The sequence below is a fragment of the Pecten maximus genome, chromosome 9, assembly GCF_902652985.1.
Source record: "Pecten maximus chromosome 9, xPecMax1.1, whole genome shotgun sequence".
Taxonomy (NCBI): Eukaryota; Metazoa; Mollusca; class Bivalvia; order Pectinida; family Pectinidae; genus Pecten; species Pecten maximus.
In genome coordinates this window covers 29371580-29393516 of record NC_047023.1, presented here as the reverse complement: position 1 = coordinate 29393516, position 21937 = coordinate 29371580, and the positions used below count along the sequence as shown (strand labels likewise).

At 37.3% G+C, this 21937-nt stretch overlaps 1 protein-coding gene across 3 annotated transcripts; it reads right to left on the bottom strand.

The window, feature by feature from the left end:
• Window positions 1-12052: 12052 nt before the first annotated feature.
• Window positions 12053-19303, bottom strand: LOC117334697 (cell wall protein RBR3-like). 3 transcript variants are annotated; one of them, XM_033894459.1, is made up of 3 exons: window positions 18308-19303; window positions 15807-16329; window positions 12053-13619 (listed from the first exon to the last, which is right to left on the bottom strand). In XM_033894459.1, exons 1-3 carry the CDS (start codon window positions 18455-18457, stop codon window positions 12628-12630), a joined length of 1665 nt encoding a protein of 554 aa, XP_033750350.1. In that variant the 5' UTR covers window positions 18458-19303; the 3' UTR covers window positions 12053-12627. The 3 variants fall into 3 exon arrangements, with proteins under 3 accessions (XP_033750350.1, XP_033750352.1, XP_033750351.1); XM_033894461.1 differs by having other exon boundaries at window positions 18919-19303; XM_033894460.1 differs by lacking the exon at window positions 18308-19303 and adding an exon at window positions 16507-17320.
• Window positions 19304-21937: the final 2634 nt, after the last annotated feature.

The window sequence follows — 21937 nt, the reverse complement described above, 5'->3', positions numbered from 1 at the left end:
CAATCTAAAGGAGACGTTTTTTTATTTTGTTTTTATTGTGTTTGTGCAGGTTTCAACCTTTTTCACAAAAAAAGTAATACAGTTTGGGTTTGTTTGATGTTATTTCCATTTTGGCCGACCATTTGTTGAACCTAATAACTATTTTGTAATAATAGGTCGTTAAGGTTGGTTTGGTTTTGTTTATTTTGTTTAACGTCCTATTAACAGCTAAGGTCATTTAAGGACGGCCTCCCGTGCGTGCGACATGCATGCGTGTGGTGAGTGCGTATGTGTGTTTTGGGAGGCTGCGGTATGTTCGTGTTAAGTCTCCTTGTGATAGGCCGGAACTTTTGCCGATTTATAGTGCTACCTCACTGAAGCATACTGCCGAAGACACCCAGCAGCACACCCCACCCGGTCACATTATACTGACAACGGGCGAACCAGTCGTCCCACTCCTTGTATGCTGAGCGCTAAGCAGAAGCAGTAACTACCATTTTTAAAGACTCTGGTATGTCTCGGCCAGGGGACAGAACCCAAAGCCTTCATCACAGGGGCGAACGCTCAACTAAAGGCCAAAAGTGAGGCAGTGTCAAGGGAGACGTTAGGAAGAAGAAAGTTGTTAAGAAAGAGAAAAGATAAGATCCCAAATTTAGTCGCCTCTTACGATCATGCAATGGGAGCAGCAGGTACAATTTTTACGTTCTACGTTAAGGATATAATGAATATCAATTCCATAAAAAAAGCAAAAGCAAATTTTGTACGTTAAAAAGTAAAGTAAATAGACTTCATATTATATAACTAAATGTGAGACTATTTGAGTTTTACCGAGGCGAGCAAGCATGAACATTTATGTATGATTTCGAAGTTTACAATGGATGCTCATTTTCTGTGTATAAAAATATCACTAGCTACGGTGGGTCTTTTTCTTTCAATGTCTAAACCACGTATACTGTGATATATTTTGCCACTTATTTATATATCGTTCACAATCACTGGCGTGGTTATCCAATCGTGCAGTTTGTCTCTAATCATGATCTGAAACTTGATGCCTGAATATCGAGAAGCATGGCCGTTTATGGATGCATGCATTGAAAAAGTGGTGGTTTGTCATCGATATCGTCTCAGTGAATAGTTGTTGCATTGTTATGACATATTTGACTAAGTGTAGTTATGACATATGTAATACTATGGAAATCGATTGGCTGAATTACTAAGCAAAATATAGACAAATTTGGTTCAGATCAAATTTTATTAAATTGATAATATATACGTGGGTGATTCTAAAAAACATGGCAATATTTGGTTCCGCTGAAAAAATAGTTATATATTCAAGAAATGTATTAAAGTATTCGTCTTTAAACATAAAGTGTATTGCTCTGTCATTTTTTAATCTCAGCAATGAGTCAATTTTATTTTATTTTGGGAAAAAAAAGTAATTTGTATTGACAGACGAATGATTGTGTCATTACCATAACGTTAATGAATTTGATGATAAATCTTCCATTTAATATAATAAATCATTTATCTAAGCGCATATATATTTCCCAAAAAGAAGTGTACATGATATACAAACAAAATACATGTATAATGAAAGTGACAACTTTATTTAAAATAACAATAAAAACACCTATGTGAAACTGAATTTTATCGAAAGTTGATTGATTTATTTCCTACCACGGGCATATACAATGATAATGAAATGGAAAAATGTACACAATATGTAGAAACTATTAGTATTAATCAAATCCAAACCATTAATTTGAGGAAAAGAGTTTGGTCAAAATATAAAATCAGAGAAAGTGTTGTGTTATGGTAATGACATTGCGTTTCGGTGATGACAGATCGTTGCGGTACTGACAACATCACCGTGTATTCACAGCTAAACATTAGTATTTTATACATTATGCAATAAGAAATAACACAACTTAATAAAACAAATCAACCTGTATTTAAACACAATTTCAAACAAAATACTGTTCCAATTTTAAAGTTCATGATGAGAATTTGCGCGTACAAGTTTATTCAAACACAAACAAATTCAATTCTAATCAGCAATATCAACTTGGAAGTTCATTGTGTCCACTTTGAACGTTCATTAACGTGGGGTTCATTATTAAGTCATTCCTCCTCTTTTTCAATCTCGATCCAAATAGTCGGATCAACTTGTACGTGCCTGGACGTGACTGGTTTTGGTGGGTCAACCAAAAGTGTGATGATATCCTTTTTAGCATACCACAAAGTGTCTTCTAAACTTGGCCAGAAAAATCTGTTTCGGCCGACCCTGTGCATGACTTTCACTTCCAGCTCATCATCATCGACTGCCAGAACGATGCCTGGAAAAGCATTGCCATCGTACTTAACCACACAGTAGCGCGAAACTAAACTCTCGTTCACATCTTGAACCTTTTGTAACTTGCCCGACTCCTGTTCAGGTGCTGCAATGTGTGGGGCGCCGTCCGGTTCAGAATCATCCTCGGTCTGGAAAACAATAAGCGTACAGGTATTGGTATATATTACACAACGAGTGATGGCTGTTTATCATATTAATCTCTTAATTCGAGGAAGTTAATTTTAAAAAGTTTCAAAATACACAAGGTGTACAGGCTGCAGATCAGCTAACAAGAGTTAGACATTATTATTTTGTTTAAAACATTTGTTGAAGATAGCCACAAAAACAATTCATTGGAACAGAACAAGAGAAAGTTTCCCCACTTTGGGGTTGGGACAGAATAATATCAACCCAATAGCGCATGCAGCTAGAGAAATCTCAACCAGCCAAAAGGGCGGACACACCTGTCCGGGATGGGAGAAAATATTTTCTTATACTTTTAATGAGAACGACAGGAAGACATACAGTGGATAATTGACAAAATTCCACAGCGCGAATTATTTGAAATAATTACCTGAACGGAGAATGACGCTGTCTCTGGTGCAAAACAATCACAGAAGTCTGGCTTCCCACAAAAGCAGGATACCGGGCGGTGTCTTAAGGACCCTGGACTGATCACAAGAATCTGTAAATAAATGGACAAACATGATAAGTACAAACTTATGAGTCGACTCTTTCTAAATATTTATATTTGTCTAATGGATAATGTTTGTATCACAGATTTAGCTGAACTATTTCTTTATTATGCAAACGTGTTCATTAAAATGTGTACAAGTAATTTGTCACAAATATTAATCCCCTTCAAATGCATTTTTAATTAAACAAACTATCAGTATATATTGATATGTACCTGGTGTATCTGCATGGTACGCGGGAGATGCTTGAGTGACAACGGAAGTTCTTCTTTGACATCCTCTACGTCCTTCTCGTTGATGATCACAACCTTCACCTTTGATCCAGTTTCTTCCAGGGTCTTTTGTAGGTCCTTAGCGCCAGTGATATCCCCTCCTCTGAGAACGAATCCGTCGGCCGTCCGCTTGATGACAGCCCCGATCCCATCCGCTGCTCCTATAAGATATAGCCCACATTTTGTACAATAGGATTGGACTACATTACATATTTGCAAATGGAAATTATATTATACAAATCAGTATTTATCTAATTTGAAACTGGTATATAAAAACAATATATTCCAAATTTAGTTTGCAATACAGACCCTTAAAATCTTGCTCTCATGTTACGATTTCTGTGACGTATACATTCGCTATTTACATTACATTAATATAAGATTATAAATAGCAACATAACTCCTTACTTCATTATTTGTTGCTCCGGACAACGTAAAACGTAATTTATTCATCACTCTAAAGGGGATATGACACGTATCATACTGATGATATACCTTTTCCATGACCAGCTTCCAAGAAATTCCAAGTTGCAGATCCAAATCCATACTCGAAGACTTTTTTGGACAGCAGGTAGAAGTTTTGCTTATTACGATACTGTGTTGTAGGTCCATCGCTCACAAAGTGGACAATTGTCGTGTCTGTTTCCTCTCTTAGATATTTAAGAATTGGATGGAGGTGTGCCCAAATAGCAGCAGGAGAGTGGTCGAGGCAGTCAGAGACGGTGCAGAAAGACAGCGTGTTTTCTGTTGTGTATGCTACGACTGTGTGTAACGAAATTTGTCGTTGAGATGACCCAAAGTGCATGCTTTGGATTTCAGCACTGTATTTACAGTTATAATTCTCCGAAAAGTCCATATGTATGATCAGCTCATTTTGCGATAGATTCTCTTTTAAATGTCTCAGTGACCGGTACTGATGGCGTATGTTGAAAACATGTCTGGATATACGTGGCAAAGCTTTGTTGAGATCGTTGCAAAGTACTTGTAGGGATCCCCCTTCTTGCTCTTTGACAGTAACGTTGACAGTGGTCTTGACAATTTCTCCATCTATTTTCTTTTCCTTTTCTAATCTCTTTGCCTTCCATTCAAACCATGTGATCTGTTTACCCATATCTATGTTTGGTTCAAAGTTAATCTGTTTTCTTTTGCATTCCTCACAATCTCTGTACATGCATTCCTTGTTTTGTTTGTTGCAGGTAACGCGTTCCAAAACGTTGTCTATGTCTCTTCTTGCCGATGCCTTTTCATGGTGACATCTTTCAATCTTCAGTTCCATATTTTGGCATATTCTACATAAACAAGTGTCGCGATCTTTTGCAGTTGGCTTGATTATGTTGAATGGTTTAAAGCTGCAGAAAAGACTGTAGGAAATTTTTATCTTCGTTTCTGTCAGGAACTTTGAATGCAGTGTTTTCAAATCAAAAGACAAAAGTCTGATCTGTCGTCTCTCCCCTTTCCTGGTTATACAGGCTTTTTTCCCGGCTTTCATCCTTGAGTTATCGTCTCTATTAAGAAAATCGAAGACGAGTTTCTTTGATCTTGGTGTTTTCCCTTTCATCTTTGACCGTCGATCTCTCTGTGAAAATCCAAGACGTTTCTTTGCATATGCACAAAGACGATGACGCTTGAGAACTTTGTATGCACAAACAATGCTCGAAATTAAGCGCTTTTCTTCTTCTGATTTTGTTGCTTCGTACCGGTCTTTTACTCGGTTAGCCATCGCCTGGTACAGTAATAAAGCCTTTTTTACTTCTCCACTTTTGATGATAGCATCTACCTTCTTTTCTATGTCAGATTTTCTATTGGTAGTCAAACGCTCACATCTCTTTTTCCATTTGTTGACAAGACGCTTCTGACTAAACAGAGACACCTGAAGCTTATCTATCTTCCTGTATGCTTTTGCTCTGTCCTTCCTGACATTTCTTCGGCCTTTTCTCCTCATAGTTTCTGTCCTTTGGTCAACTGGTTGAATTTGGTTAGGGGGACTCTGATATGGTGGTGAATTTGGTGGTGTACAGTTTAGTATTGTATCAAGCTGCTTATCCCTTTTTCTTTTCTTTTGTTGGTCTTTTTTCCATCGCTTTCTTTGCTTCCTTTGATCCCTTGCTCCCATATCTTTAATGCTTTTCAGTTGTCCCTTCTCTTTTCTGTTCTTATTTCTCTCTTTCTCTTTCTGTTTGTACTTGTCATGTAGCTCCTTGTCTGCTCTTTGTCGCTGTCTCCACAATGCAGATCTCTCTTTTGCTGATAAAACCATTGTGTTGCTTGCTTCTTTCTTAATGTAAGAATATCTTTCGATGCTGTTAAAGTGTCATACAAGTTGCACACCCTTGTCGCCCAGCCGTCACTATCTTCTTCTCTTAATAGTTCATAAAACTGTTTTTCTAATGTGGCGTGGGCGATGTCAGTACCATTCAAATATATTTATTTACATTACGTTTGTATATACAACATTTTATATCTTATATCTGATTATTTTAACTGACATATTGTAAATTCTACTTGACAAACAATCACATCAATCAGGCTTTAATGCATAGCTTTAGTAAAATATGAAGTATCATACTTTATTTTCCTGTAAACGGTACACGTATACATGTTTAAAATGTTTTGTTCCATTTCAATAAAAGATATGTCAGTACCGAAACGTTATCGTCATTACCGCAACGGGAAAACGTTGCGGTAACTGACCGTTTCGGTAATGACAAATTTATTCTAATTTTCCCTAATGGGCCCCTTTCATCAGCAATGGCGGGAATAACAATCGTTCATTTGAGAAATGCTCCTTACATGAATATTCTGAGAATGAACCCATTTTTTTATAGTCATAAGTATTTGTTATATCACACATACGGTACTGACATCATAAAGGTGTACTGGTGCAAGAGCATACTTACATCTCGCTGTTTCTTTCTCCACTTCACTGGCACAGCAGCCCGCCATGTGTATTCGTAAGTTGCCAGCAAAAAACTTCAATGTGGCAAAAGAGCGTGGACAAAGGGGGAAAACTCTAGCAGATTTTCCGTAATTCTCACAGCGTTGCGGTAATGACATGGATATAAGCGACACGATAAAAATTAGGAATTTTTTTACTTTACGAGACTTTATTCAAACCATCTAAGGTTTATATGTTAAATTCAACTTTCATACTGCAGATATAGCGTAACTTTTTATTAATTTTGCACATAAATATTAAGTTCTGCATGTTTGAAAAATGCAAGCAGGGAAAGTGACATGGCGGAAAATATGATTCTGTCGCCAAATGTTCTATATTTTTTGGAAACGGGCAGGGAAATTATGTTTATATAAGCGATTTTATTAACGAAATCAAATCAACAAACGTATACAAGTCCTAAATTGTCAGTTGAAGTTTTTATTTGTTGTATTTCACCACATAAACGCTGAGTGACACACATTTGCCATTTTATTTAGAATCACCCACGTATATTTGATTTAAACAAATAATTTGGCTTGAATAGAATGTTATCAAAATATGGTACACAATAGCACACACAATAGTAAGGTCACTGACGAGGCCAGATCCGCGACAGTGTCGTGTTTATGTATCCGGTGGTTATGAAAATACTAGCCAAACACCTGTATCTGATGATATTTAATTTTTGCTTCGTGTGCTTAATTTCAGCATATAATCCCTAATGTGGGAATCAGAGGGGAGTCTGGTTATTACGATCAACGGGAAGGCACTCCATCTATCCTGAGCCGGCTCATAAAATACACAAGATTAACCATTTTGAAGGTTGAATGACATACTGTATATTGAACTGTGGCTGATGTCGATTTCATGTGTAATAAACTTTAAGGAACTAAAAACACCGACTCCTTTCCTTCTGTCCGATCGGGTAACACATATTTGACAAAGTGTAATTACAATTTGAATGTTTTCAAGCCCTGCAGGTAGGGCGTAAGAATTGTACCTGCTGCCCCCATTGCATGATCGTAAGAGGCGACTAAATTTGGGATCTTATTTTTTCTCTTCTTTCTTAACAACTTTTTTCTTCCTAATGTCTCCCTTGACAATGCCTCACTTTTGGCCTTTAGTTGAGCGTTCGCCGCTGTGAGAAAGGCTTTGGGTTCTGTCCCCTAACCGAGACATACCAGAGTCTTTAAAAATGGTAGTTGTTACTCCTGCTTAGCGCTCAGCATATTTGGAGTGGGGCGACTGGTTCGCCCGTTGTCAGTATAATGTGACCGGGTGGGATGTGCTGCTGGGTGTCTTCGGCAGTATGCTTCAGTGAGGTAACACTATAAATCGGCAAAAGTTCCGGTCTATCATAAGAAGACTTAACACGAGAATACCGCAGTTAATAGGACGTTAAACAAAATAAACCAAACCAAACCAAATCTAAAAATTTAAAAATTCTGTTTTTTTTTCCCAAAAAAATCGTTTAGCTCCGGCAGTGGATAGCTTAACTCTAGAGGGACTCTATGGCAATTATCAGCACCCTAGTACAATTATAAAGTGATGTATTAATACCTTTCAACACATGCACCAAAAACGTAACGCAAACATTTTAAAAAATCTGTTGTTTTTTCAAAACCAAATTCATATACACCAAAGCCTTCCAACTGTTTTAGTAGAAATATAGAACCTTAAGAAACAATATATATTCTAGAACTGTCACTTTCCCCAACAAGCAATAAACATCATTAAACAAGCTATGAACGGTTCATTATTCCATCAGTATGCGAGTAGGTTTCACTTCAACAAAACCTGGAATTTCGTACTTGGGGCACAGGTTCTATATCGTGTATCAAAATAAGACATATAACTTAATGCATTCACATTAACACCAATAAATGCACTAATTGAATTACTGATGGCGGTTTGATAATTCAGTTTGTAGAATTAGTTCCAACATAAAGCCACCATCTGTGCATTTTTGGCATATTATTATATAACTTCAAATTCAGAAGTAGTTTGGAGGGATGTTAAAACAAGGTGCAATATCAGTAGTAGATAGAACGATGACATCTGTGATTGAGAAGAAACTTAAAATAGGCGGAAGGAATCAACACAACAAAGCTAAAACCAGATGTTCCTGACAATGTAAGCATTTGCATCACAACATTTCACACGTTCTGGTGGGAAAGTAAGGTAGGTAACTGTTACGTCATGGTCATCTCATTTTCGTCTTTACTGTTGCAACAACGACTTGTAGGTTATGCACAATTGCGATCATAGTACAACTAACTGAATCTACAGAAATATCTTAGCTTTTCTTTTCAACAAGTCATAGTAACTAACAGTTTAAAATCATTATGAAAATTCCTGTGTTCAAAGGGCCATAACTTCAGTATACAATCATTCCTTAAATAACCTCAGCTTTTGATAGAACATTAATTAATACTAAAGCATACTATATCATCATCGGATTCGAACATAATTCGTTATCTATAATGATAAAGTCACAAACCAAGTTATAAATTGATGTGTCAAACAGTGAAAAAAAGTCTGAAACCTTGAACAAAAATGTGACTTACAACGACGATGACGCAGGCAACACAGAAAAAAATATATATCAATATGGCGTCCTCGTGACTTTAATTAATACAGACACGTGAAGAGGTTTATATTAAAGATCCCTTATAAAACGGTTTAGGAAAATGTCTTTAATGCTTATACATATGTGTTAGATACTACGTGTTTTGTAATTCGTTCGTTTTATCCGATAGATTTTTAGAACTTTTTTTTTCGGCGTTGAAGTTATAATTTGATTCGCCAATATATGTACATTAACAGTATGTATTTTATGGGTATATTTCTCAGATGATGGTTGGTCATAACGGATTCTGATTGCCGTAGAGCTATATCAAATCTAAAAATTTATCATACGTAATAACATTATTCAAAATGCGTTAACGTTATTTGTTTAGCTTAAATATGAAATCGGTGTACATTTTCATGCTCAACATTATACAAAAATGAAACTAAAAATCTAGAAACTCTAAAGAATCTATTCGAATTTCAGAATACGTCAAGCATTTGAAGTTGTATGACGAACCTATATTTTCATGTCACCTCTGAAATTTGGTTTGTCGACAAATTGTATTCCCTAGGAGGCTCCCTAGAACAGAATATTGACCTGACGTAACTAGAGATCATACCAGATGATTGGTGTAGGCAGCGACCATTGTTTCTAGTTTTTGCCCTGTGCTTTCGAGATATTAAATAGAATGAAAAATGAGCTACTGCCCCAGGACTACGGTTTGTTTTCCTGATAGAATAATGTGGCACAGCTCCAAGTATGGACCTTGTATTTCCATCGGTTTTGAACAAATGTTGTCATGGCATTTGATATACTGGTGAAGCGTTCCGTTTAACCACAAACATATCAACACTTAAATAAATTACGACGTTGTATATGTATACATATCTAGGCAAAATGTTGAAGATTCTGTTGTTATTTTATATCCATTTAACTGTTGCTCCATACGATTGATGCGGATCAAATACGTTCTGCTTATTTTTTTATTTGATTTGTTGGTTTTGTTTGTTTGTTTGTTTGTTTTTTGTTGTTGTTTTTTTTGCGGGAGGGGGGTTGTTTCTTTAAATCTTAAATTATGTATTATTTCTCTATATACATTAATTAATTTGGTCCTGGCAATGTAACATAAAATATTGATTGTTCGTAAGTGAATACGAATATTCGTTTACTTATTTGTTCTTTATTTACTTTCGTATCTGACTACTCTTTTCTTTCTTCGTTTTTTTCTGTTAGTCTTTTGCCTTGCGTTCTAGCCCCACATGCCCATTCCCGACTATTACGTTAGTGTTGAAGAAAAGTATTGACAAAACAATGCCAAAATGCTTTTGTGACTAGCCTTCCTATCTTCTTCACAAACTTCAAGTGGATTTCTAGCGTTTACATATGACAACTATTTGCCAGGTCATATATTTGTAGTGGTCATATATTTTCCTAAATAATTGATTGGGTTCAGACTGCGAGAGATGTGCTATCCTAGTTTGTCTGCTATTCTCTTTATGTTTTGTTTGTGATAACCTGCTGACGTCTGCTTTAACATATATAACCTCCCACACTAAGTGTTGTGTGCATAAGACTACCCCAACAATGAAATTCGTACTAAAAATATGTCATCAATAAAGTTATCTGTGGTTTCTGAAATCAATGATGACATAAACAATATCCACTTTGTAATATACTTGTTAAGAAATCAATAGATCCACTAGGCGATAAATACATTTATGCATCTTCGGTCCTGTCACAGACAACACAAAGAATGTATAGATTGAAAATGGCCACCATATATGGCATATGGTGACATTTAATATCAATTCTAAACATATTACAAATTAACAATACAAAATTAACATAGCATAACACAATAATTAAAAAACCGTCCAAAAATAAACATCTAAAAATGACAATGGTAGTCAATTACAACAAAAGCCTGTGTGGGGGTTGCCAAATGGCCACCATATATGGCATATGGTGACATTTAATATCAATTCTAAACATATTACAAATTAACAATACAAAATTAACATAGCATAACACAATAATTAAAACCGTCCAAAAATAAACATCTAAAAATGACAATGGTAGTCAATTACAACAAAAGCCTGTGTGGGGGTTGCCAAACTCCGCCGCCTTAAAAACAGGCATGTGAAACATCATCCAATATAGTAAACATAAAATAAGAAGATAAAAGAATCAGGGGAGGAAGTGGGAGGGTTAAGTGTGAAGGCCAAAGGAACTCAGGAAATTAGTAGAATATTTCAAATTACAAAACTTTGTTTACAATTTTTTAATGGCGCGCGTCGAAAGCTGCTACCCATAATTCCTAGCTGCTTGACAGGGGCAGATAAGTATGTATGGAAATATAAGTTATAAAGGGGAATAACTCGTGTATAATTTGTAGCAAAATAATATGAAAATTTGGAAATGTGCAGGCCTCACGATGCATAAATTAAGCTAAGTGCTTAGCTGCCCTTTATGCATCTTCGGTCCTGTCACAGACAACACAAAGAATGTATAGATTGAAAATGGCCACCATATATGGCATATGGTGACATTTAATATCAATTCTAAACATATTACAAATTAACAATACAAAATTAACATAGCATAACACAATAATTAAAAAACCGTCCAAAAATAAACATCTAAAAATGACAATGGTAGTCAATTACAACAAAAGCCTGTGTGGGGGTTGCCAAACTCCGCCACAAAACCAGCCTGTGAAACACTGCTGGTTTCCCCACAATGGCTATATTTATTGTTATGCCTATACAGATAATGGTAAAACAGAGAGAGCAGAATGTTCGCCTTAAGCTAAACACACAGAGATATAAGATTGCCAAATAAAACAAAATTTCCAAAACAAAGAACAAAATCATGATGTATGACGGCTATAAGTATAAAGATACAAGAAATATCTTTTATGGATAAAATTAAAGAAGCCAGCTCAAGCAAGCCTCAAAACAGAAGAAACTGAAATCAGGAGCCTACACATAATTATAAAAGTATATGTCATGTTCATGTCATATATAATGTACCTATCAATTGTCTACCCTACAAGGGAACAAGCAGACCGGCTCAAGCAAGCCTTTCATTTGCAAAACTACCCTAGAAATCTCCAACAACACCATGCAATAACTAACTCTTGTGGTAATGTCAAATTATATTTCTCTCTGAATAGAGTCAGTGACACCAATCATATGAGGACAGCTTGTCCTTGAAAAGAAATGAATGAGACCGGCTCAAGCAAGCCTCAAACATTAGTAAGCTCTTCAACAAGCAAGTGTAATAAAACAATATAATAGAACAATATTCAAATCACAAATATAAAACCCAGCTGAGACCGATATAAGAAGCTAGACATGTATAAAATGCAGAAAACGTGAGACCGGCTCAAGCAAGCTTCGCATTTCCAAAATGCCACTCTAGAAATATTAAACAACACAATGCGATAACTAACACTTGTGGTAATGTCAAATTATATTTCTCTTTGAACAGAGTCAGTGACACCAATCATATGAGGACAGCTTGTCCTTGAAAAGAAATGAATGAGACCGGCTCAAGCAAGCCTCAAACATTAGTATGCTCTTCAACAAGCAAGTGTAATAAAACAATATAATAAAACAATATGTTCAAATAACAAATATAAAACCCAGCTGAGTCTGATATATGAAGCTACACATGTATAAAATGCAGAACGTGTGAGGCCGGCTCAAGCAAGCCTCAACTACTGTATGCAACATGTCTTTAGTTGCCCTTATGCTCACAAGATGTCATTTAAAGATCAAATTATTATGTCCGCATCATACTAGAAGGCAACAGGTGGGTAGTATAAATTGTCAGAGATATTACTCTGCATGGGGCAAACGAATGTATTTTTTGAAAGCATTGCTATTCCAACGGCCAAGAGTGCGGATTTTAGCATCAGAGTAATGGAGGTGCAGGGCGGCATAGGAAGCTGCCCCAAGCCGAAAACTGTGTCCTTTATAAAACCGGGAATCTATGTTGCAATAATTGAGAACCGCATGCAAAATTTTGTCAAAATGCTGTCGTGTTACAGATTTTTCATTTAAATATCGAAAGAGAGGACCGTGCGATTGACCTCTATAGACAAGATAATCTGTCAATGCGGTGACAGCTGAATACTGTGTAGGCCCATGACTGAAACTGACGGTGTGCCGCTTTTTGTCAGTGTTGTGTTTGAACTCGTAGAAATTCACAACGACCTCTTGAGTCATACTGGAAGAGGAACTGACATGTACATTCTGAAACTGTACAAGATTATGTTGATTTCCTGTATTGGCAATTTCACCAATTCTTGCAAATGCATTAAAAGCAAATAAAAACATGGCACGGAAAAGAACCAATTCAAACGGCGTTTTGGTCACGAATTCCAAACCGCTCACCATTTTGTCCAACAGGACATTATCAAATGGCAATCTGGTATCACTAGATGGAGCAATACGGTGTGCTCCACAAATCAACTTCTTAACTAAAAAAGAGTCAGTTGGATCCTGGTTATGGATCAATTTATGGACATATGCAACCGCTGATACATATGTGGAAATGGTTTTTGGTGCAAATTTCCTGGAATGTAGCTCAGAAATGAAAAGAGCTATATGGGATGAATCAACAGAAACACTGTCCGGCTTAAAGCCTGAGCTGGCAGCAAAAGAAACGAATGTTGACCAAGCTTTTGAGTATGTTGCCTTGCTTGAGGGTGCAAGGGATGAACTTAAAAGTTCTTCAATTCCTCGAGAAAGGTCTGTGGCAGATACCTTGGCGGCACTGTTGTTGGGAGGGCATTCATCCAAGGAGCATTCTTCCGGAACTCTGCTATCTGCAATCGAGAAAGATTATCTGCTAATACATTGTTCTTTCCAGGAATGTGTTTTGCCTTGAATAAAATGTTCAATCGAATGCATTGAAGAACTAGCCACCTAACCATAGCTAAAAGGATGGTATCCTTACTGGTCTGTTTGTTGATAATGGGAACAAGAGCTTCATTATCTGTAAAAAACAGAATGCAATGATTCCTCCAAAGTTGTCCCCAGAGCTTGACTGCCAAAAGAATTGGATAGAATTCTTTAATAGAAATGTGGTAACCCGACCAAGAGGATGGAAAAGAACCATAAAACCACTGTTTCCCACAGGTGCCACCGAAACCTAGGGTTGACGCGGCATCTGTGTGTAGCTGAATAGCATCACTGGAAATAAACTGCTCGTGAATAAAAAACGAGCATTTATTGAAACTGTCCAAGAATGCTAGCCACATTCTTATATCCTCTTTAACTCCCTTGTTCAATCGGATATGATGATATGGCTGCATAACACCTATAGTTAAGTTAATCAATCTCCTCAAAAAAGGTCTGCCAGGAATAATGACCCTGCAAACAAAATTGAGAAGGCCAATTATACTTTGTAACTCCTTTAGCGTACATTTTGACTGGTTTAAAAGATTGGTTAACAGGTGTTGACATTTGAACACTTTGTCAGGAGGAAGCCTGGCCTCCTGTCTAATAGAGTCAAGTGTGATACCTAAGAACTCCATGGTTGTGGACGGAAGAAAAGTTTTTTCCCTAGCAATTGGTACCCCAATACTTGCACAGAATTGTAGAAAGGCATCAAGGGACTGTTTAGCTAGCTGTCTAGTATTCTCAATGAAAAGGAAATCATCCAGGATGTGAACAACCTTTGAACAGCCTAGTTTTGTTTGGGCAATCCATTGAAGAGCTGTGCTAAAAGTCTCAAAAATCTGACAGGATGAGGAACAGCCCATAGGGAGAAATGTGTCATAATAGTAGCATCCCTCCCATTTTATGCCTAACAAAGGGAAATCATCTGGGTGAACTGGAAGGATCCGAAAGGCAGATTCGATATCTGTCTTGGCCATAAATGAACCAGGAGGCAGGGTTTTTAATATCTGTATAGCATCGTCAATAGAAGCATACGACACTGAACAGAATTCTCGAGGTATTCCTGCATTTACTGATTCTGGACGATTTTTGGGGAAAGACAAATGGTGAATTAAGCGAAATTTTCCCATATCTTTTTTAGGTACCAGGCCCAATGGAGAAATCTTGAAATTTTGAAAAGGAGGTTCCTGAAAGGGACCCTGAATTCTACCAGCATCCAATTCTTTTTGTAACTTAAGCTTAACTTGAAAGGGGTCATCCATCGCCGATTTAAGATTACTACACGTTTGTGAGTTGCGGTCACCTTGAAATTGTAATCTGTAACCCAGCTGTAAGCCAGAAATTATGTATGTAGCTAAGCTAGGAGTATATCCCGTCAATGCTACCTCCATTTTTTGGGGGTCAACTGGTGATCTACTTAGTGGATTGACCGTCAGTCCTTTGGGAATTACCCCGGACTTCGAGCCACTTCTTACATTTAAAGCGGGGGTGTGAGAGTCCGCAGTGGGCACAGGCATGTTTGTAAGAACAGCCATCGCATGGTTGGCTTTTGTTGTATTTGTGGCAAGTAAGGGGTGTGTTTTGCCGGGGGGCTCGAAAGGGCGCCCGCGAACCTTTATTTTGAAAGCGGCGCGAATGTTGGGAACTGGAACCAGAGCGCCGAGTTAAAGCCTGGATATAAAGCTCATTTATGAGTTGGTTCCACGCGATAGCAGGTGACGACTCGCGCATGCGCCTGAAATTGGTGTCATAATGGTACCAATTCCCCCCACTCGCGGCTATACCCCGAATTACATTTTGATATGTAGCCAGATGCTCGCGTAGCTCAGGATTGTGCTCACGCAGCACAGATGAGTATATATTAAATGCATCTGTCCAGCGGGTTATGTCCAAAAAACGCTTACGGGGGGGAGGTAGCTGGATAAATCCAGCCTCACTGACCTGCAGTCGGGAATCGCGGGTCATATCATTAGTGGTATCTATGATCGCCGCCATATCTATATATTTTCCAGATATGATTTTTTCCCGCATGTCATTGCTTACGCAGCGATATAATGGCTGACATGCCAATGAAACTGGTGGCGCTATATCTAGAACTTGGGGGAACCCACCTGTTGCCTGTACCTGGTCTGGCGCACCTAAGGCTGCCGAAGGAACATTAACAGTCACTGTCCCAGAAGAGTTCTGTTGCTGTTGTGGCACATTAACAGTCACTGTCCCAGAAGAGTTCTGTTGTTGTTGTTGTGGCTGTGCAGGTTGATGTCCTAAGGACATACTGCCGGCTGAAGAATTATTTGCTGTCTGCAGCGCTGTCAACACTGCTTCTGTGACAGTTTTTGATACCATCGCAGCTAGATCTACAATATTTACAGGTAATGTCTGGCTGGGTGGTCCAATGGCAGTTGGCGCAGCAATAGGTGGTCCAACAGTGGATGGCACCATATTTTGGGGTCCCACGCTGGGTGGGGCAACACTTTGCGGCAAAACGCTGGATGACACAATGCTGGATGCGACGTCGACGGTACCAGAGGGAGGGGCAGGGCTTTGCATGTTTGATTGCTTCCGTTTCCTGGCAGTGGGGTTGGTAGACCCACCAGTTGCCGGTTTCCGTTTAGGCATATTGGTGGTCAGTGCCTGAAACATTAAAGTGTTAAGCAAAGTGCAACAAAATTACAACATATAGGTGACACTCTAGACTCTGTCATAAACTTTGCTGTACCATTACTTAGTAATTGGTTTCAATATCAGCATTATATATAATTGATCAGTCAAAATTTATTTGATAGAGAATTAAAAAGTAATTATAACAACCTTCCAAGTGCACCGATACATGATAATATATAATTACTGCGAATTCCCATATCAATGAAAACTGTCCGAGGTGCGCAAAATTTGAAATCTGTCATCTTCCATATATATTATTAAATCTATAATTAGATAATTAGAGACATACAGAAACTGGTTTATGAAGAAAAATCAAACATTGAACATTATACTCTGACATCATATATTATGGGTAGTAATAAATGTAGATAGGACCTTTAGCACCTATATATACATGCCACCCAGATTCTACACTAGTTCTACCAAGAGTATGTTTATAAAGACAGATACAACACTGTCAGCTTTCAGATACAACACTGGGATGATTTTCAATTAAATAAAATTAGAAGTCTTTTTATAAGGCCAGATACTACACTGACAGCTCCCGGGTACAACGCCAGGATAATGTATCATTAAAACTGATTAGAAATATGTTAATTAGGGCAGATACAACACTGTCATCCCCCAGATACAACACTGGGATGATTTTTAATTAAATCAATTGGAAGTATGTTTATAAGGAAAGATACAACACTGTCCGCTCCCAGATACAACACTGGGATAATTTTTAATTAAATCAAATTGGAAGTATGTTTATAAGGACAGATACAACACTGTCAGCTCCCAGATACAACACTGGGATGATTTTTAATTAAATCAAATTAGAATATGCTAATAAGGACAGATACAACACTGTCAGCTCCCAGATACAACACTGGGATGATTTTTAATTAAATCAAATTAGAAATATGTTAATAAGGACAGATACAACACTGTCAGCTCCCAGATACAACACTGGGATGATTTTCAATTAAATAAAATTAGAAGTCTTTTTATAAGGCCAGATACTACACTGACAGCTCCAGGGTACAACGCCAGGATTATGTATAATTAAATCCAATTAGAAATATGTTAATTAGGACAGATACTACACTAATATAGCTCCCAGATACAACACTGGGGTGATTTTTAATTAAATCAAATTAGCAATATGTTTATAAAGACAGATACAACACTGTCAGCCCCCAGATACAACACTGGGATGATTTTTAATTAAATAAAATTAGAAGTCTTTTTACAAGGCCAGATACTACACTGACAGCTCCAGGGTACAACGCCAGGATTATGTATAATTAAATCCCATTAGAAATATGTTAATTAGGAGAGATACTACACTTATATAGCTCCCAGATGCAACACCGGGATGATTTTTAATTAAATCAAATTAGAAATATGTTTATAAAGACAGATACAACACTGTCAGCTCCCAGATACAACACTGGGATGATTTTTAATTAAAATAAAATTAGAAGTCTTTTTATAAGGCCAGATACTACACTGACAGCTCCAGGGTACAACGCCAGGATTATGTATAATCAAATCCAATTAGAAATATGTTAATTAGGACAGATACTACACTTAAATAGCTCCCAGATACAACACCGGGATGATTTTAATATAAGTAAAAAATAAAATATGTTAATTAGGACAGATACAACAATGTCAGCTTCTGGAAAACAATGGGCTTATTTATCATCAAACTTAAATAAGGATTTGCATTGCTGCTTTATCCCAGATGCTGGGCAGTCCAACTTGCATGCAAAATTAAAACATGCCAGATTATATAATTATAATTACTTGTGTACACCTAGGCAAATATAATGGGATATCACTTTTAAAACATGACATAGTGTTTCACACTATTTTAAGGTAACATTAATAAGATGCTGGACAGGCATAATACAGTATATCTAGGTTAGTACAATAGTAGCCCATGCTCAAAACTTACCCTGTGACAACTGTCGACAGGCATGCATGATGGCAAGGCGAAGACTCCGAAAGAATTTTTTATTGCCGTTACCAGTGAGATGACACCCATCTCGCAGAAAAAGATCCAGTGGGCTATTAAAAATTCGACGATGTGGCCAAATATACACATGCTCCTGTTCGGTTAGCAAAACATGCAGTGCCTTATTGGTTGCGACTCTGCGTGATTCATATTGACTCGGGCTCATGCCTCGAGGCCGTGGTCTGGGGAACACTTCACATGCGTAAACATCACATTTATAACTTTCTTGCAAGTGTTTGGCGAAATCAAAAATCTTATAGGCCAGTTGATCGGGGCGAATAGAGTCATTGCACAAACAATTACCGCCGATCTGCAGTATAATAATGTGCGGTTGAAAAGAGTTTATCTTCCGTTGGACAGACACATTAGATTTTAACTTGTCCACCGTTGCTCCGCTAATCCCCAAACCGTTCACAATGCATTGAGAGAGGTTAAATGTCTCCAAATTATGATCATGCACATAATCAAAAAGTCTACGCACAAAACTATGACCCAAAATCAACACGCGTGGGGTCGAGTTAGCCATGCTTATATTTAAATGTCACATGTACTTAGCCTGAGTTCGATGTGCCAGTGATTTTTTCCTTAAATTGAGACTAGTGCTCAAAAAACCCCGTCCGAAGCGTCGCTGGGACGTTCTTCTGCTCTGCAGGTCCTTCAAACGTATTTTTCTGATTGATCTTAAGTGTGAAGGCCAAAGGAACTCAGGAAATTAGTAGAATATTTCAAATTACAAAACTTTGTTTACAATTTTTTAATGGCGCGCGTCGAAAGCTGCTACCCATAATTCCTAGCTGCTTGACAGGGGCAGATAAGTATGTATGGAAATATAAGTTATAAAGGGGAATAACTCGTGTATAATTTGTAGCAAAATAATATGAAAATTTGGAAATGTGCAGGCCTCACGATGCATAAATTAAGCTAAGTGCTTAGCTGCCCTTTGTGTTTAGAAGTTGGCTATATAATACCGCCCATGTTCTGGACGGGCGCTGAGAGTGTCAATGTGTCTGATATGAAACATATTGTCATTTTTTGCTGTTTAATAGATTCTGACCATTACACGTACTGAATCTATACGTTATGTAATAAGAAAATGGCATGACGCCTCTTCGTTCTTGAATCCGTGATATGGCCTCAGCTCTTCTTGTTTTTAACGACATCGCCTTACGTAGAATAACTGACCATAAGTAGAATGACTGGCACAATCCCTTGCAAAATATACAAAGTAAAAGTTTAGAATTATCGATGGCAACCAGAACGCTACCTTCCATACATTACACAGGAATTTCAGATTTTATTGAGATAAATGGAATATGTGGTTATTTGTCATATATTTGCAACATACAATAAAAAGGTTTCAAAACAACAGCAAATCTCAACACATGACAATAGGAGATTGTTTTTATTGTGTTGCTCTCCTTTCAAACGACACAGACAAGGGGGAAACGTGTATATTGGCCGTTATACTAGGGTTATATAGAATACTGAAAACTTCACACCTCTGCAAAGTATAGGTATAATCTTTCGTTCACATAAAATATATTTAATTGTTAATGGGAATCAGTAAATGTTAGATTAAACATTATATATGAGGGCAATATAAAGAACTCACAATATATCGTGATATCTACATTGTAACTCAAAATGGCCGAAAGCAACAGTGCCTTTCAAGACCGAGACGGGGACTTACTTTAGCACAAAAATTAAGCAAAAGTGAAAAATCCTACCTGTCCTTTCTTCATTGCAGTGCTTTATCGTGTGACACATTATTAGGGTATCGTATATGTTTAAGTTACTACGGAATCCATGTATAATATGTATCATCAGATAATACAGATGTCCATACTTGGTAGCATTTTCCGTATAAGTTTTACGATCCTTGTCATAAAAGGCTAATATAATTTTAAAACAGCATAAACACGACTTACTGTTCAATGGCATAAATGTGCGATGTAGAAACTGACTTGTTTGTTTAAATTGAGACAGCACATCAAAGTGACACACATCTATTCCCAGATCGACCTTGCTGATATACATACGTGGCTTTTATGGCCAGTCCAAAAACGCCTGCTAGGGATATATCAGGAAACATTCCGCTAATATACGTCTATCCCGGGCGTCTATTGGATCCAGCAAGTAAAGATCGGACTGCCAGGCCAGCGATTACCAGAAAACATTTAACCGTTATGACAAGACTTCTTATCTTTGTTTTTATTGGTATATTTCCTCAAACGATATATGATGTATGCCAGTAAGATATCGGATTTCATCAATTAGATAAAACTGATTCTATCCACAGATTTCAACGTTATACTGCTACAAAGTCAATTTGGTTAGATATTTTCATCCTTTCTGGGCTAGTAGACTATTGAAAGAGAATATTAGATATATTTATTTACGGCCGGTGCAACTGCATGGCGTAAGGTTAACATGTTGATAACAGTCCTCGAATGAAACTAAGGCAAAGGTACATGTTGTTAAGACTTCCATCACTAGTGTGCTTTTGTGGAAAAGCACCAGTAAGTAGCTAATAATTGTGAACATGAAAGTTCATCGTAATTTTTTTCCTTGGATTTTTGTTTTTGTATTTTTATTATTTAACGTCCTATTAACAGCTATGGTCATTTAGGGATGGCCTTCCGTGCGTGTTACATTTATTAGTCCCCTGCCATTTGAAAAACGATGGGACTATAGGTTTACCTCCGTCCGTCTGTCTGTCTGTCACGCAACTCCTTCTAAAGTACTACTCGAATTTTAACTAAACTTGGTATACATGATCCGTATAACATGTAGTTGTGCATCCCACATTTTATTTTTCGAAAAACCATTTTTCAAGATGGCCGCCGGCTTCTCATTGGTTGAGGCTCGTCCGGACAACTCCTCCTAAAGTACTACTCCGATTTTAACGAAACTTGGTATATATGATAAGTATAACATGTAGTTGTGCATCCCACACTTTCTTTCTTTTTTCGAAAATCCATTTTTCCAAATGACCGCCGGCTTCTCATTGGTTGAGGCTTGTCCAGACAGCTCCTTCTAAAGTCCTACTCCGATTTTAACGAAACTTTGTATACATGATAAGTATAACAAGTAGTTGTGCATCCCTTACTTTTTTTTGCAAAATTCCATTTTCAAAATGGCCGACGGCTTCTCATTGGTTGATGCTTGTCCGGACAACTCCTCCTAAAATACTACTCCGATTTTAACGAAACTTGGTATACATGATCAGTATAACATGTAGTTGTGCATCCCACATTTTATTTCGAGTAAAAATTCTGAAATGCGAGTAAACATTACTATATCTCGTGACCTGGCGAGTAAAATAGCTCAAAGTCACAGGTCATTTTAGGTCAAATGTCAGTTTTTTTCGAAATTAGAGCTTGTCCGGGGCATAACTTCTGTGTTATTTCTCCTACGTTTAACCAACTAGGTATACTTATGTATTTTTGTTTTTGTTTTTTTAGAATATTTTTGTCGGCAATCTGAAATATTCTTCCTGTTGTTCTGTTGGAAAAACTATTTTAATATATCTTTTGAAGTTCTGTCGAAAACGGACTAATAAATAGGTAG

Coding starts and splice junctions, on each gene's coding strand:
- LOC117334697 (XM_033894459.1), bottom strand. CDS start 18,457: ATGTGTATATTTGGCCACATCGTCGAATTTTTAATAGCCCACTGGATC. Junction 16,330..18,307: donor CTGTCGACAGTTGTCACAGG/GTAAGTTTTGAG, acceptor TTAATGTTTCAG/GCACTGACCACCAATATGCC. Junction 13,620..15,806: donor AGACCAGGTACAGGCAACAG/GTGGGTTCCCCC, acceptor TCTCGATTGCAG/ATAGCAGAGTTCCGGAAGAA.